A 17,160-nucleotide genomic window follows, 5' to 3' on the forward strand; every position below is an offset into this window, starting at 1 on the left:
CACCCCTTAGTCTTAAATATCAACTCTGTCAGAGATACAAAACTACAACACATGCATGGGTGTAAACAGGGAATGGCCCCAAGAAAGTCCCTTCCGTTTAATAACACAGCCCCACTGTTGATAACTAAGACACATGATAAGAGGTAATATAAATGAACTAGTAGGGGGAGGAAGGCAAGGCAACGGAGCTAAGTGATGTGCAGCTGAGCACATAGTGAATGAATGATTAAGTAACAAGTAATATGCATGTCGGAGGACGTAGTCCCAGCTCCCTCTACTTTCCTAAATTAAATATGATTAAATGGTTTATTAAAACTTAATTAAATCACGTCACTGCAAAGAATGCGTTGTAGGATGAGGCAATAAAAAACTCTTTTTTTAAATATATTATGAATATATAATCACTGAGGGTAAATAACTAAACTAGATAGGAAAGCGGTATGAACGAAGAAACTTGGCAGGAAAAAAGATACATTTTAAGTGCACTTAAATAAAATCAAAATCAAAACTCAGTCAGATAACATTTGTGTGATTTGCTATTGTGTCAACATTAAAAAAAAATCGTAACCAAGCATGAACTTGATTATAGCTTGCGTTTGTGTTGCTTTTTAAGAAGGTATGTCGTTTGCTAGTTTCTTGTGTAAAAACTGTTAACTGCGTCGCTGGAGCAGTGAAAACGAAAACGAAACGCGTCAACGCGTCAATTTTTAACTACACCGCATTGTAGTAGAACACAAATGCGGCTTTAATTTTTAAAAATATGACTTTTACGTTACGAAAGGGGGTGAAATATATATCAATCAGTCCGCCAATCTTCTTTATTTGTAGTGTTTGCGAAGCGGTTTAGTTATACAACTAAAAATATTAAAATACAAAATTCAAAAAAAATAAAGTTTGTTGTGTAAACTTTGTAAACAAACATAGACTTCGTTAATTTAGTGCTAGCTTGTGCCACTTCTTTCAAGTATACAACATCTAGCTTTTAAATTGATTTTCAACGAAAAGTGCGTCGATGACGAGTTGTTCTGACGAACGAACGAAGCGTATTGATGTTGTGTTGCAGGTGAAGTGAAAATACATTCACTTCTTATTATATTTACCTCGTCAACTTGTGGTCCATTCAGTAAATATAAAATTAACCGTTACATGAAATGTCTTCAATAGTTTTTGCTTTGATTTTTGCCTAAGTTTCTTTGAGGTCTAAGATTTGTATTCATCTGGTGCAATATTTTGCCACCTGTACTGAATTGGCCATGAAAACCTAATAGGATCAGCGGACATAAAGTTGAAGCACATTAAGTACGTCGCTTGTCGGGTAGTTTCAGAACAACACGGAGTCTAAATCCTGCCATAGAACTTATATAATTAAGTATACTATTGCTAAAATTCCTAAAATATGCTCAAAACCTGATATCATTACCTTGTTAGTGTATGGAGAAACACTCAAGCTTTTTGCACTTGCTAAAGCTTCGTTACAACCCTTGGTGTCATAAATCATAAATAATATATCATGAATTTACATTTAAATAGTTTTCGATATGGCAACATGTTGGTTTTATTTTAAAAAAAGGTGAGCTAGTGTATTGTGTTTAGTCGTACGTTAAATTAATTTTTGGCTTGAAACAACAAGCAATTTCTAAAATATTGTTCTATTGAAACGCAAGGACAATCACGAAACAACATGAAATTTACATTTTTCGAGATGACCAAAAAAAATTATATTTATATACATATAATTTTGCAAGGCCGGTCGTTTCAAGCATTTCACTGGCCGAAACGAAGGAATCAACTTTATCTGAAAACAATTTGTGCAAACGGCTCAGTGTGCCTCGAAACTTGAAGTTTACATAACGACTGCATTTTGTCAGATTTTCTACAACATCAATTTCAAATATTTTGTTTCATTTAAATATGTAAGTTCTGACCAGATATTTTTACCATTTAAAGACTCTTTAGCAATTTTTATTATATTTGAGTAGCTTTGAATCGCTTTAACTTAGGGAGCAGGCGAAGAGCTCTCTTATCGCTTTAAAAGCCAGGATGGCAATAGGAATAGCGCAAGAAGACAGATTGGAATGGTGATGACTTGATCAGCTAGCGTGATGATATCTTACCGTTTGTTGGAATACTATGAACATGTATCCGATGCGATTATCTAGGACCTCGAGTTCGTCTAATAAGCTATACCCTCCAAAACACTTGTTTTCCTCACCAGTGCTTAAATGTCTTTGTTATATGAGTTAATATCCGAAGGAAGGGGACATCAAAAATCATAAACAAATGCGAGAAGATACTAATCAATTTAAGTACAATTTTTCGGGTTTTAACCGAAGTATGCTTAACCCTATTTGGAATGTTTTCTTTTTCTTTCTGAGTCTGGTGGAGAGCACTCTTTGCACACCCCCTCCCCATGCTTACATGTATGTAGTTTCAAAAATAACGACTCCTCAATAATCATGGCATGTAAAGCATCCAAAGTTGTTTACTTCAGTGATAATAACATCTCAGTCATGATATTTACAGATATTTAAGTAAAAAAAGACATTAAAATTTGGGTAGGGCGCTCTTTGAAATCGTGGTTGCCGCATAAATGTCGCAAAGTTTTAACACTACAGCTCGAATGCAAAGTAGGCTTACCTCAGTACATGTTGAAATGTCCCTTTTCCAAGCTACAAAACGTGCCTGTCAGCATTAAAATAATTATCTACAATGCCTGCGAATATGCCTGCAAATCCAATACTCAAGAAAAGTCCCAAAAGTTTTATCTGAAACATGGTTGCTATGGAGACGCTTACGACGTGAACAAACTTCAACAAAGTGTAGATTCTGCTTGTGAGAATGTCAAAAAGTTATAAGATAAGATATAAATCAGCGCTTACACTCTCCAACTGGACGCAAAATTCACAGGCCACTTTTGTGCTGGTCTGAATAGTAAGCCTGTTACAGAATGTTCAATTTTTAGTTACTTTCAATGGAAACTTATACCAACAAAGACAAGTCTTAAAACAGAGATAAAGAAATGAATTGGTTGAACAGTATTGAAGGTGGGTATAATGACAATTCTAAAACTTGAGCCATTGAATAATTCGTACGTTTTTCCGACAAAGCAATAGAAGGATATATTAAACTTCCATGTAATACAAAATATACCCTCCACAATTGTCTTACTGCCGTTTTTCTACATTCGAGTTTATTAGAATTAGAGAATACTTTAAAAATGATCAGATTGATAAACAGTGACCTTTATCAGTGACTTGAAGAGATCAAAAAAAGACTTTCTTGGTTAATGTTATGTATGAGAGTGAAGCATATAGCCATATGTTTCGGTGGCAAATTCTGGTTTCCATGTGATCATTACGATCACTACAACGGCTGAAAAGGAAATGTCCTATAAAAAACTACTCTTTCCAGCAATCGTAACCACCGTTGCCACAACGGTGGCTGAGATGGACTTTAGTTCAAACTGAATGGAAAAAAGTTACTTGTATACATAAAAAACGTTTTAAACTAATCATTCTTGATTGCTAGATAAGGCAGTTTATGTCCAAACCGATTACGAGATATCCAGATTCACATTCGGACCTTTTTTAGGTGATTTTCAGCCACGATTCCATTTCATATTTATTGGGTTAATAATATTTCCCGATTTGCCGTCATTTTGTGTGTATTGCATATTAACTTTTTTGTTCACTTAGTTTTAATATATCGTCATTGGAACAGTTAATTTTCTAAACGTTGTCAGACGTCTCTTTTCTGTCCAGTCTCAATGACAATGAGAGATAAACAGTTTGTTCGCGATTGCGACAAGGATCCACCCCAACTGGTTTTAACACAAGAACGCATCTCAGACACATTTGTTCACCTGCTGCTCAGCGGAACAAACGATTTCGAGAGCAAAACTTTTCCTCGACCTAAATTTTAATATGTCTTATTATTTTTCCACAAGATTTACTTAAAAATTAGTTTTAAATTAAAATTGGCAAGATCTAATATTTTGAAATCAACAGTGTCACAAAAGCAATATTTGTTTGTCAATCTTCACAAATTTAAACGGGCAAGACGAAAATTATGAGCACTTTGCGACAGGTAAGTGACCTTTACATGCATTCCATTTACGTTTCTATGCCAAATACAGTATATTCACTTGAGCTGAGAAAGATTGTTAGAGACAAGACTCTCTCGGTATTCATTTCTGGCCATTTTTAATCAAGCTGAAAATTTTGAACGAAATTTCCAAATTCTTACAATCCTTAAAGCCTTCTCAGTTGGAAGTAAATTTACGGGCACAACAATGGATTTTGCATCCTGGCGAAACTTACTTTTGAATTCCTTCTTCTGCTCATTTTTGCTAACTTACATTTTCGCTCTGTAATTAGAAGTATCAGTCTAATACAGCCCTGTTTCATAGGTGCATTTCATGTCCCAATAGTAGCTAACTCAGGTCTTAACGCTTTTCAGTTGATAGCTGTGGCAAGAAACTTTGCAGGGCAAGGTTGATGTTAAATCGTTTTGAATTGCTCGGAATGGGACGAAATTTTTTTTTGACACATCTTAACATTTCAAAGTTTTAGCAGTTCTGGCCATCCTTTTCTGTGTATCTACAAAACTGATTTTCTTTTTTTTTTTTTCATGCCTCTTTCTTTTCATTTCAGTATTGCGCGCACATCGCGTACCCAAGGGCGATTCTTAGATTCTTAAACTATATATCTATATTTTAAATTTTTACGCTAATAGAGAATCAATTTTTGGTAATGTTATGATATTGGGAATTACAGGACGCAAACAGTACAGTGTTGCTTAAAATTAGTTTATTCTCACTTTCACTTCTTTTTTCTTTTTTTTTCCTTCAAATACTAATTAAAAGAATCGAAGCACGTGCTAAAAGCAAGAGAGATGATTTTGTTTCCCTTAATTTTACTTCCACCGTAATACAAATAGAGTTAGAATCGAAAGCTTTCTAATGGAAAATCAAACATGGCAAAATCTCTTTTTGTCAATTCACAAATTAAACGAAGCAATAACCACGTTGTTAGTTCAACATTTATACTTCTCTGTTTAAAGATATATAAATTGTATTAAATTCATAATTTAACTGCCAGCCAGATTGTTACGCAATTAAGTTTTAATTGGTCCGTAATCGCTTTTGTTGCGCTTTATTTACAGTTATTAACACAATCTAATCTCAAAGAGGATATTTAAAATATGGCAATGGCTCAAATTAAACTAAGTTGTTTGTCTTATCTTTCAGAAGTGGGGTCGATTCTAGCCATGCATTATGGAATTATGAAATGGATACTAGCACTCCCAGTTCTGATACAGTAAGTATTTTGGACTGTTTTAAACCCAGTTTAAGGACATTCGCGCTAATTGTTTCTGCGCATGCAAATTTACACGCCACGTCATACATGAGAGCGCTCGCTAAGTAATAAAAGAAGCAATGATAGGGCAGCTAGCCATTGCTATAGCTTTGCCTGGATTTAACGATCTTGGACGTTCGGTGACCCCTACTTCTCTTTCCAGAAACAGATTTTATTTACAATTATCTCCACATTGCCCAAAAATGAACAAAAAATCAATGTTGGAAGTTAAAAAATTTCAAGATTTCTGTCCACGGGACATCGAATCCTGCCCTCTTACGGCTGCAAGGCACGTGAAACTATGGTCGCTAAATGCGAACTTGTTCTTTAAGGAACCTCACCAGTTGACTAAATTCACTTAATAGATCCACTTAAACAATATTTGGCAGAGAACATTTCATTTCAAAGATCTAATCGCAATATTTTTGCGCTTACAGACACCGTGACCTTATTCGATAACGAAGTCCGATTTTTTCAGATTTAGGGTGTTCTTCTGGGCATGTTCTCTCCAAAACGAAGTCGGTGCCCCCCCATCTTACAGTGGTAAAAGTCTCAGAAAAAAATCGATGTCGGAAAATGTTCGCGCGAACGTCCTTAAGTGTACCTCAGCAATTTATACTGCTCTAGTTTTCTTTTTCATCGTTAGGAGGTTTAACAGCTAGAAATTATATAAGTGGTGCGACATCTAGAATGGGACTACCTCGCGTGTTTATTAATTAGTTAAAACACAGTCATGGCATTTATGGGCTTGTTTTATGATACTCTTCATAGGTAGGAACAGTTTTATTGAATTGGTAGAATATCATCAAAATTTTATACTTAAGCCGTGATCTTTTTTTTTTTTACACTCGTTCAAATGTCTTTTTAAGTTTTGTGTTAATTTAATAAAACAAATTGTCTACATGTCACGAGATACGTTTAAAGAGACCTCTGATTAAACAAAATACGAATCAATATTCGGGTTCTCCTTGGTGAGAAGAGTTACGAGCTACCCATGTTGAACAAACAACATTGATTTAATACTCTATATCAATTAATTTTGATAACTTACTGACGGGCTTGTTTTAATTTATCTTTCAGGGCTTGGAAGCAATCATATGGTGAGTTTAATATTTTCTGGGGTCAGCGACAAGGAATGAAGCAGTCACAATTTTTAGACTTTTTCGGCTGAGAGATTAAATGTTATAAGAAACTAAATAAATTAAATTATCAATAGTCCTGTGAATCATTGTAATTTTTCCTCAGTTCTATACTTCTGCTTCTGAGATCTGATACTTTTGCTGTATTTTTAAGTGGTTTCCTCGATAAATGGGCGAAGACTTGTGTCCAGTAGCCAGCAAACTATTCTGGCTACCTTTAGATATTGGTTGGGGAGAGGAGGAGGGCGAATTCAAGAATATAATATCCATTTCAACTGTTTCTCTCATCTGAACTTCGACTTCTATTTATTGTCGACACCATCTGTTAACCCCATAGCCAAACCTTGCTTGCTAATATAAATCGTTTAAGAAATTTCTTAATTTTTATTAAAGATTAAACAATGTCTCAAATCCCAATTTCGAATTTCCAACTAGAGCAATAAAATATTGAGTGAAATGGCATTGAAGCTGCATTCTGCAGAAACATGTTATTTAAGAGACAGAATAAAACTAACCATCTCAAAGTATCATTCAGCCGGAAGTTTGCTGTTGACAGTATCAACATAAGTAGCATGGTTAAACTTAAGACGAAGGCCTATGTGCTAGGAAATTTTAAAAAAAACATTTAAAATTGCTCTTGCAATTTTATTCATTAATTCCATCCATATCTTGTTTTTGGATTCAGACAAACGTATTGAACAAGCAACACAATCATTGCATTTTCTCTTTTTCTCGAAATTTAATCAATTTAGGACATGACTACTGTTATCACTACCATGTGATAAACGACAGGAACAGAGCTGCTGGTGTCGACAGAGGCAACTTCCTAAGATGTGACCAAAGGGACATTCGCAGCCCTAGGTGGTACCGATTCACTGGAGCGGCAGGCTATGAGATGCCTACTGCGTGCGTGCCGAAGCATCGATGCGGAGCCCACGCACCTGGATGGTTGAGTACTCCGCATCCGACAAGGACTGGACAGATTATCAACGGCAAGGTTTGCTTTCATTGGTCAGGAAACTGTTGCCGCTGGTCGACAATTATCCAGGTCAAGAAATGCAGTGGTTTTTACATCTACAAGCTTGGCAAAACCCCATGTTGTTATCTTCGTTATTGTGGAAATGGAGGGTTTGGTAAGTGTCTTAAAAGTTTTTTTAACGACGTGGACCGATTGCAATCGTCATCCTTCTCCCCCTCTTCCTCCTTTTCCATGCCATGCGACGCATAAGGTCTCCAAAGTATTCCTCCTGCTGGTCGTGTTAAAATTATAAAATCTATAGAGGGAGCCACATAAGCTGTAGCCTCTATCTTGATAGAATGTTAGTTTTTCAGGAGGGAGGAAAACCGGAGTACCCGGATAACTCCACCCACATATGACACCGGGCCGGAATCGAACCCAGGCCACATTGGTGAAAGACTAGATCGCTCACCACTAGGTCAATCCTACTCCACGACACCCTTAGCGTCTCGCGCTATGAGAGATGAGCTGTCGATAGCTCCTTCCATATTCTTTCCTTCCTTCATTTCCCAACTCTTTCCCGGATTTTTAACACTTCCTTTTCCTTTAGATTGTAACATAAGGAAAGTTTTATGCGGACTTTTTTCTTCTCCTTTTATTCTGGGTGTCCTGTGAAACTCCTTTAGCTTACTCACAAGGAAAATGAGGAAACTAGGAAAAACTGTAAACAGATATGTCGAAAATCAGCTCTTTACGCTCTTTTTATTTATACGTACTTCTTGACAATTTTATTCTTACTCTTTAGCCTATGAACTTTCCTCTTTAAAGGGTCAGATGGATGCACTAGCCACATACAGCTCAACGACAGAACTCGTGCTGCCGGTGTTCACAGAGGTAACTTCTTAAGATGCGACCAGAAGGACCTGTTAACACCCAAATGGTACAGGTTTACCGGAGCATCAGGCAATATGATGCCCACCTCCTGTGTTCCAAAACATTACTGTGGAACGCACGCGCCAGGATGGCTAAGTGGCTCGCATCCAACAAGCGTCGGACAGACCGTCAACGGGAAAGTTTGTTTCCACTGGGGAGGGAGTTGTTGCCACTGGCATGCTAACGTCCAGATTAAGAAATGCAATGGTTTTTACGTTTACAAACTTGAAAGCACACCCGTATGTTGGCTTCGCTATTGCGGAAATGCAGGATATGGTAAATCTGAATTCGATTCAATTTACTTTATTTTTGATCCGATTGGCCTTGTTGAACTTGTACCCGACTTTTACAAATAGTGGGAACAGCTTTTGGAAGCCTCAGAAATGTGGTTTGGGTATATAAGCTAAGTGACTTCCCATGGTTTTTGAACATATGTCGCACCTCTGAGGATACTTTGTCCTTGAGTTCTTGAAAATCGTCAATTTTTGTACGGTCTTAATTTCAAACCATTGAATCACTCAGTATTTAGGCTCGATTTCCACCGCTCTCTCGGAGCCGGGGCATCGACGCTATGTAATGTGGTAATTCTTTTTCTTAATCATGATTATAACACCTTTGTAAACAATAAGATGATATTGAGAAGCGATGATGGTGCGTGTATGATGCGATGGAATGTTCACACAAACAAAAGTAATATAATGCATACGGTGGAAGGATTTTACAAAGCGAAATATATAATTAACAAAGCAATTTTCCCTCTTCATTCATCAAGATATATGCAAGATAAACAACCCGTGTAAAAATGGCGCCACCTGCAAATTAAAGAATGATGGTTACACTTGCCTCTGCAAGGCTGGTTATCAGGGAATCAACTGCGAACAAGGTAGGAATGCAAAACAAGTGTTAAAGAAGTATTCTCGTTCTCCACTATGAGCAATTTTCGACATTACCTGCGTTGATTTATTCTCAGATGTAAATGAGTGCAATACCCGACCGTGCCTTAACGGTGGAGCATGCCAGAATCTACCAGGAAGTTACAAGTGTAACTGCAAACCGGGATTTATTGGAAAACACTGCGAGACTGGTGGGTGCACAAGACGTATAAATTTGTTTGCTTTGCTTTCGCTTGTTTTCAGCTTCTTTTTACCAGTAAGGAATACAAAAATCTTTCAGTTCGAAGACTAACTTTTGATTATCGTTCAACGACTATTCTCCTTTCTCTTGGACACATATTTTCACATTTTCTATGGTTTTGGGAAGTGCCAGTACTAAATTGTAAAAGAAACCTTTACATGACTGGCTCAACGGAGCGTACGCACATGACGTCATGGCAGCCATATTGGTGTTCCAAAACAATGAAACGGCGGCCATGTTGGTGTACCAAACCAAGTCTGTGGGAGTTAAACTCTTTTCTTACGTAAACACTTTCTTCTGTTAAAATATATTTGCATGGCTGCTGGACACGTGAGTGAATACGCTCTACACTGATGTTAATTCCCACGGCTGCTAGCTGTATTACGTTTTACTCGTTTCCACTTACAGTTCCAAGATTTGAAAGCAGTTCTGTTAGCTATTTCACCATTTTTTATCAGTAGCACTTAAGTCGTTTAAGATAGTTCACTGGTAGAGATTATAAATTTTATAATCATTGATTTGGTGTTTCAAGATTCCTTGCTCTGAAAATGTCTTTCAAAGTAAGTCAAGCTCAGCGTCGAGGTTAATGATCAAATTAAAATGCTAAAACAAATCATTGCATTGTTTCAGCCCTGGACGCATGCTCGCACTATCAGGTACTGAATGACAGATGGAGAGCAGCCAGTGTCCACAGAGGTAACACCCTAAAGTGTGACCAGAAAGATCTGGTAACGCCCAAATGGTACAGATTTACCGGAGCAGCTGGAACTATGATGCCCACCTCCTGTATTCCAAAGCATTACTGTGGTACGCACGCTCCCGGATGGCTAAGCGGATCCCATCCAACGAACGTCGGGCAAGTTGTCAACGGGAAAGTGTGCTTCCATTGGAGTGGAAGCTGCTGCCGTTGGCATGCTAACATCCAGATAAAGAGGTGCAACGGCTTCTATGTGTACAAATTAGCCAAGACTCCAGTATGCTGGCTTCGTTACTGTGGAAATGCAGGATTTGGTAAATTTTAATGAAGTATCATAGTTTTATTTGTTATAGATTTGTAGATTATAGATTTTTTTTGTTGCTATAGATTCATTTACTATTGCTATCATGTTTGTCATGTATTTTGCTACAGTGTTCTTTTCCAACAGTGGAAATTTCATTTCTAACCTGTTTAAAACTCTATAAGCCATTAAATCTACGACGTTTAATCTTTGTTGATGTCTTTCCTGTCCTAAACGAATTAGACTTGGCAGATCAGATTTGTACTACTAATTACTATCGGTGTTATATGCTTACCGTATCTTTTTTGGACGTTTTTCGAATACGACTTTAACCATGATTCGAAGTTTTATGAGTAAAAAAGATATAAGCACAGAATATCATTATTTGTCTTGTCCCAAGATGCATGCAAAGCGAATAAGCCGTGTCAAAATGGTGCTTCCTGTATCGCAAAGAATGATGGTTATACTTGCCTGTGTAAACCTGGATTTCAAGGGGTGAACTGCGAACAAGGTGAGAGACTTTTCGCTAAATTCTACAAATGTGGGTTAAAAGCTAAGTGTCAAGGTCTTATAATACGGACATGCTCAGAACGGTGCCCTCTGAACCATAAATGAAATGACCCTCAGTAAGACTTGAAATAAGATGCTCAATTCAAGGTCAATACGTTTGTCAGGCTTTGAAAACATGGTGAAAGTCGTGAAATGATAAATAAAATGAGACCAGAATGTTCTCAGATTAGTATTGATAAAAGTCATACAGTTTGAACGTTATAGTTTGAGTAGTCGTCTCAAATCAACGTGAACAATTCCCGGCAGGTTCCATGCCTCGCCCTCCCCGATCTAAAACGATAAGTAAATACAAATATTATAGCACTGTAAGAAAGCTTAGTTAAAAGCGAGACTTGGAATCTCTTTTCAGATATCAACGAGTGTATAACAAAGCCTTGTGTTAACGGTGGAACATGTGAAAACCTGCAAGGAAGCTACAGATGCAAGTGTAGACCAGGATTTCTGGGGAAACATTGTGAAACTGGTTAATATTTTAAAATCTTAACTACAATTACTAGATGAGGTTGACCAGGGCAGCGAAAATTATAAGGGTTTGATTCTGCGTTACCTGCCCTAGTGTGGGAGGATAACACAAAAAGAGGATTTGATATTGATTTCTGTTTATGCGAAAACCGAATCTAATACTTCTGATATTAGCGCGTGAAGTAAAACATATAATGGTAGCCTCAAAAGTGGTCTGCCCGTAAGAATTGTATTACAATATCCAAACCTTGTTTTCAGGCCGCTTGGGCTACTTTACCTTTTGCTTCATAATTGCAGAGGTGATAAAGGATTTATAAGTACTCTTAATTTCATTACCGCCAATTGTTTTTGTCTAGTGTTTGACCCTTGCTTACATTATGAGCAACTGAATGATCGACAACGTGCCGCAAGTGTCCACAGAGGTAACAGCCTAAAATGTGACCAGAAAGACCTTGCAACACCCAAATGGTACAGATTTACTGGAGCAGCTGGAACTATGATGCCTACCTCCTGTGTTCCAAAGCATTACTGTGGAACGCATGCACCGGGGTGGCTAAGCGGATCCCATCCAACAAACGTAGGACAAGTTGTCAACGGCAAAGTGTGCTTCCATTGGAGTGGAAGCTGCTGCCATTGGCATGCCAACGTCCAGATAAAGAAGTGCACCAATTTTTTCGTGTATAAACTTGTCAGGACACCAGTGTGTTGGCTTCGTTACTGTGGAAATGCAGGATTTGGTACGTTCCAGCTTCTTTGAGATCGCTGATGATTGATGTATATATATGAAAAAATCTTTTTGGGAAATAAAGTGTACAAAATTTCAGTTTATTCTTTTGGGCAAGTTTGTTTGGAATTGTAAAGCCAAGAACAATGCCATGACGGTGAATGTTGGCGTGATGAAACTTTCAGGTTGTTTTAAAAACGTAACTGGGCAAGAGATTTTTCATTTTAGGCACAGCTACCTGTTGCTGTCCATAAATAAATTTTTCACTTGCCTTTAATTTACATTTTTCTCTTCTTTTAACCCACCTAGATCCATGTAAAGCAAGCAAACCTTGTCAAAATGGCGCCACCTGTGTCAATAACAATGGCGGTTACACTTGCCAATGTAAGCCTGCCTATCAGGGGATAAACTGTGAACAAGGTAACTCATTGTAACTTAGTTCGGATAAAAATGTTATATAGTTGAAAATCATAGATAATTTTAAAATAGACAGGTATTTATATGCTGATACAAATACCAATGTGATTATGGAAGCGATTCTTTTAATGATGACCAGAAAAGAAAGGCAACGACTGAGAACCCATAGGTTGTATTCAGGAGTTTGTATTTCTCTTTCTCAAACTCATTAATTATTCATGAGCTGATGACCCAATCAGCTCGCATCAATTGGGTCAGGTGCATGTATGTTGATACCCAATGAACATACCGATCAACACACGGTAGATTAGTTCAAAAACTGATCAAGACACTGATCAAGAAACTTGAATTTTAATCAGTCTTAATTATAATTCTAAATACAGCATTTTTCCCGCTTAAATCATTGCTTACAACAACAATACAGCAACATATTATTCCTTCTTAGACATCGTTACATTAATTGTACAGTTTTTGAATTTTCCTTTCTGGAAAACAACATCCGTTAAAGATTGATCCTGTTTCTCTGTGGTAAAACATGTAGTTGTACTAACAACACTTGGACCTAGGATCTTTGAAACTTTAGACACATTTTCTTCTGTAGGCTTTTCGTACTGCAACAATGCATTAGAACGATGCCCCGACCTTTCGCGAATCAATTTTTCTTCAACCCCAGAATTGAACAGGGAGGAAACACAAGTAACGCGCAAACTGTGAGCGGTTTTGCGTTTAAAGCCTGCCGCGTCGCACATGTCAGGCAAAATCTTGTTCAAGCTGTTGATGCCTACGGGCGCTTTATCGAATGCGAACCTAGTTTTTGATGGCTTAAAGTAAAATGCAGTAACTTCCTTTGCATGAGTCTCAACTAACCCTACATACAATCTGAATATCTCAACAAGGCACGGCTCGTGCTTTTCCTCAATAGAATGACAAACGTGCTTGACCACTCGCGGCACATAATTTAGATCACAAAGACCTCCATGATAAGTTTTAGAGGCATTTTCTTCAAACTTAATAAAATTTGGACCAATTTCAAAGTTGTTTACAACAATATTTCTGTGATCTCCCCCCCCCCCCCCCCCCCCGCAACCCAAAAACTTTTCCGTTGTAGAAATAGATCGTGTTCAATAACGACTTAGCTGATGTAGTTCCTAGCAATTTCTTTTGCCAGAATACTGCTTCTTCTTGCTCGCTCACAAACTCCTTTTCCTCTTTCTTACACTTAATGTGAAGCCCTTCTCGAAAGCCATTCTTCATCTCGGCATCTAAGCAACGTCGGAAAAGGACAAACCTTCAAAAAATAACACACAAAATTAAAGTCCTGAAACAGTGCATTTTAAATTACTAACCAATTCGGTCTAAAAGTTGTCAAGTACCTTTTGTCACTAGCGTCCAGAGGATTCAAAGCTTCTGATCCATTTTTCTCCTCCAAATAACGCTTGAGGGCACAAATGATACCATAAACAGACTTCGGAGGGTATCTTTCTCCGGACTTTTTAGCTACCTCCATCACAAATTTTGACAACCAATAGTTCAGCGACAGAGCGTCCATTCCAGCAATATCTACACTCACAGCGGTAACATTGTGTAAATCGTAGTCCTTGAAGAGACCGCCACAATCTAATACCGGAACTTTAACCTCTCTCAACCTCTGCCATTCGGCAAAAATGTTCACAGCCCACTTGTTTTTATACTTAGTTGAAACTGGAACAGCATCATTCACCAAAACATTTTCTTGAGAAGAGGTTTTTGGAACTCGAAAACGTTCTGATCTCCACTCGATCTCCATCACGCGGCATAATGTTAATTTATTAAAAATTCAACCTTTAAAACTTGCCCACATGGCCGCATATAAAAGATTCATTTCATTTACCATATGAATAAAAAACAGACAATAGCCTATTGAGCACGCCTACTAATTACCTATTCTTCGAAAAAAATTCTCATGCTACTTTGAGAAGCCAGCTCAAAAACTCGTGCTTCGTTTTTCATCAGGGGTTCCAAACACCTCGAAACAATAAAAGCACTCCACCTTCGGCGTCGTGCTTTCATCTGTTTCTCGGTGTTTGGAACCCCTGATGAAAAACTCGCACTCGTTTTTGATCTATTACTTCCCACTATTAAAAGAGATTTCTTAAAACAAAACGGTAAAAACGAACGATAAAATCCGACGTTTCGGAGTAGACATGACACCATTATCAAGGAAAAATATATATTAGATCATACAAATTAGCGCATTTAAAGCGATTTTGGCGCGAAGAATTAACATAAAAGGGTGCTAAGATTACGAAAATACTTTCGCACGAATGGAATGTGATTGCACGTGATTTGGCTTTCAAGCTCTCTTTAAAGCTCTTTCCTTGATAATGGAGTCATAACTATTCCGAAACGTCGGACTTTATTGTTCGTTTTTACCGTTTTTTTCCCACTTATTGTATTAATAGCGGCGAACATTAACATCTAACGCTGAATTTTATTTCTAGATGTGAATGAGTGTATTACTAGACCTTGCATTAACGGAGGGACGTGCGAAAATCTGCCAGGAAGCTACAAATGCAAGTGTAGACAGGGATTCCTTGGCAAGCATTGCGAGATCGGTTGGTATATCAGTATGAAATTTGTTATGTTAATGGCTAAGGTAACGCACTTATCCAACTTGAATAACTTATCAATTTTTAGAAATAATATTTATTTATTTATTTATTTATTTATTTATTTATTGACTGATTGATTGATTGATTACATTTCCTGTAATAAAGTGAGCGTTTAGTCTACGCAAAAATAGCCATATGATTTTCATACGTTTTTTCATCTGTCTTAGTCTTTGACGAATGTAAACATTACGAAGTTCTGAGTGACAGAATACGAGCTGCAGGAGTTCACAGAGGAAATACTTTAAAGTGTGATCAAAAGGACCTGGTAACGCCCAAATGGTACAGGTTTACTGGTGCAACTGGCTCTCAGATGCCAACTTCCTGTGTTCCAAAGCATTACTGTGGAACCCATGCCCCTGGATGGCTAAGCGGCTCGCATCCAACAAGCGTCGGACAAGTTGTCAACGGCAAAGTGTGTTTCCATTGGAGTGGAAGTTGTTGCAATTGGCATGCTAACATCCAGATAAAGAAATGCACGGGGTTTTACGTGTATAAGCTGGCAAGGACACCTGTATGCTGGTTGCGTTACTGTGGAAATGCAGGGTTTGGTATGTGGTAAACTTTGCTCTTGCCACTGTTGCAATACAAAACATTATAGATTACATTAAGCAAACAGCTTGGATTAAATGGTTATTTCTTCCTTATCTGAGTTTTTTATACAATCTGAACTCTACGGGCATCTAACGAGCTTAGTCATGAATAAATATGCCACACGATCTAAGAATTACAAAAATCAAGCCTGCTCAACATTTCGATATCATCAATGATAAAAGTCCGTAAATAAAGTTGCAAACGTTAAATTAAGAGTGCAAAAATTTAGCATACGGCATTTTTTGTGCGAAAACCTTTAAAATGCTTTCGTGCAAATTGAATCACTGTACACGTTAAATTCAATTTGTGGGACGATATTTTATTTAAATAAGCATTGTGCACAAACAAGGGCGTTCCATCTATTAATTTCAACCGCTCTGAACTTACTCTTGCTTTTACAGTTTTATTGATTTTAATTCTTGATAATGATGTACAGACATCGAAACGACGAACCGCTCGCCAAATTCTTGGTATAACATTATTGAGGAGGATTTTCTTTTTTAATTCTTACTTTCCTAGATCTATGTAAAGCAAGCAAGCCTTGCCAAAACGGCGCCACCTGTGTTAATAACAATGGTGATTACACTTGTCTCTGTAAGCCTGGCTACCAGGGAAGAAATTGCGAGCAAGGCAAGTCAGCTGAGTTTTGTTTGAGAGTACCACATCATATGACACTGACTGTTGCAACATCATTTTTCAGAAACATAAGATTCTGAAATATCGAGAAAGAGATCCCGGACAAATAGACTTTATTTTAGGCCAATACTAAGGATCTGCTGAAAGACGCTTTACGACTTCACATGTAGCAAAAAACGTAGAAGAATAATATGGTTAAAACTGGTTAAATTATATTTCATGCCAGCTTCTTTTGGCAAGTATTGTATAACGTGTAACCTTTGATTTTATTTCAAGATGTGAATGAATGTATCACTAAACCTTGTCTCAACGGTGGAACGTGTGAGAATCTACAGGGAAGCTACAGATGCAAGTGTAAACAGGGATTCCTCGGCAAGCATTGCGAGATCGGTTGGTATCTCAGTTGGGAATTGTTATGAGTAAAAATAGAACTGTAACCAGGATAAGACATATTGGAATAAAAACGTTCTCTGGTTAAAAATATATTAAAAACATAAGCTTTCGGCTATCAGTCTATAGCCTTTAACGAATGAAAAATGTGGCGCGCAAGCGAAAATATATACGAATGGGGTGCGAAAAATTGAGAATAA

General features: G+C 37.4%; 2 protein-coding genes across 4 annotated transcripts in view; one reads left to right on the forward strand and one right to left on the reverse strand.

Moving 5' to 3' along the window:
- The first annotated feature begins 5,212 nt into the window (after positions 1-5,212).
- The window catches only part of LOC110042109 (uncharacterized), a 38,896-nt gene continuing 26,948 nt past the window's right edge, over positions 5,213-17,160 (forward strand). For 2 of the 3 annotated variants that reach the window (XM_089284596.1, XM_089284598.1), the window contains exons 1-15: positions 5,214-5,318; positions 6,438-6,457; positions 7,249-7,629; positions 8,283-8,663; positions 9,160-9,270; positions 9,358-9,471; positions 10,152-10,532; positions 10,920-11,030; positions 11,439-11,552; positions 11,908-12,288; positions 12,585-12,695; positions 15,173-15,286; positions 15,511-15,891; positions 16,454-16,564; positions 16,847-16,960. In XM_089284596.1, coding sequence (XP_089140722.1) covers positions 5,269-5,318; positions 6,438-6,457; positions 7,249-7,629; positions 8,283-8,663; positions 9,160-9,270; positions 9,358-9,471; positions 10,152-10,532; positions 10,920-11,030; positions 11,439-11,552; positions 11,908-12,288; positions 12,585-12,695; positions 15,173-15,286; positions 15,511-15,891; positions 16,454-16,564; positions 16,847-16,960 — 2,875 coding nt within the window. In that variant the 5' untranslated portion in view covers positions 5,214-5,268. Of the gene's footprint in view, positions 5,319-6,437; positions 6,458-7,248; positions 7,630-8,282; positions 8,664-9,159; positions 9,271-9,357; positions 9,472-10,151; positions 10,533-10,919; positions 11,031-11,438; positions 11,553-11,907; positions 12,289-12,584; positions 12,696-15,172; positions 15,287-15,510; positions 15,892-16,453; positions 16,565-16,846; positions 16,961-17,160 lie in introns of all 3 variants that reach the window. The other variant, XM_089284597.1, reaches the window with a different exon arrangement.
- On the reverse strand, positions 13,722-14,241 carry LOC149114935 (zinc finger MYM-type protein 3-like). The gene is made up of 2 exons (XM_089283884.1): positions 14,066-14,241; positions 13,722-13,980 (listed from the first exon to the last, which is right to left on the reverse strand). The coding sequence occupies exons 1-2, from the start codon at positions 14,239-14,241 to the stop codon at positions 13,722-13,724; spliced, it is 435 nt and encodes a 144-aa protein (XP_089140010.1).

The sequence above is a fragment of the Orbicella faveolata genome, unplaced genomic scaffold, assembly GCF_042242905.1.
Source record: "Orbicella faveolata isolate gen_17 unplaced genomic scaffold, um_ofav_v1 contig_13, whole genome shotgun sequence".
In the NCBI taxonomy this organism is placed as follows: domain Eukaryota; kingdom Metazoa; phylum Cnidaria; class Anthozoa; order Scleractinia; family Merulinidae; genus Orbicella; species Orbicella faveolata.

Coding starts and splice junctions, on each gene's coding strand:
- LOC149114935 (XM_089283884.1), bottom strand. CDS start 14,241: ATGGACGCTCTGTCGCTGAACTATTGGTTGTCAAAATTTGTGATGGAG. Junction 13,981..14,065: donor CTGGACGCTAGTGACAAAAG/GTACTTGACAAC, acceptor TATTTTTTGAAG/GTTTGTCCTTTTCCGACGTT.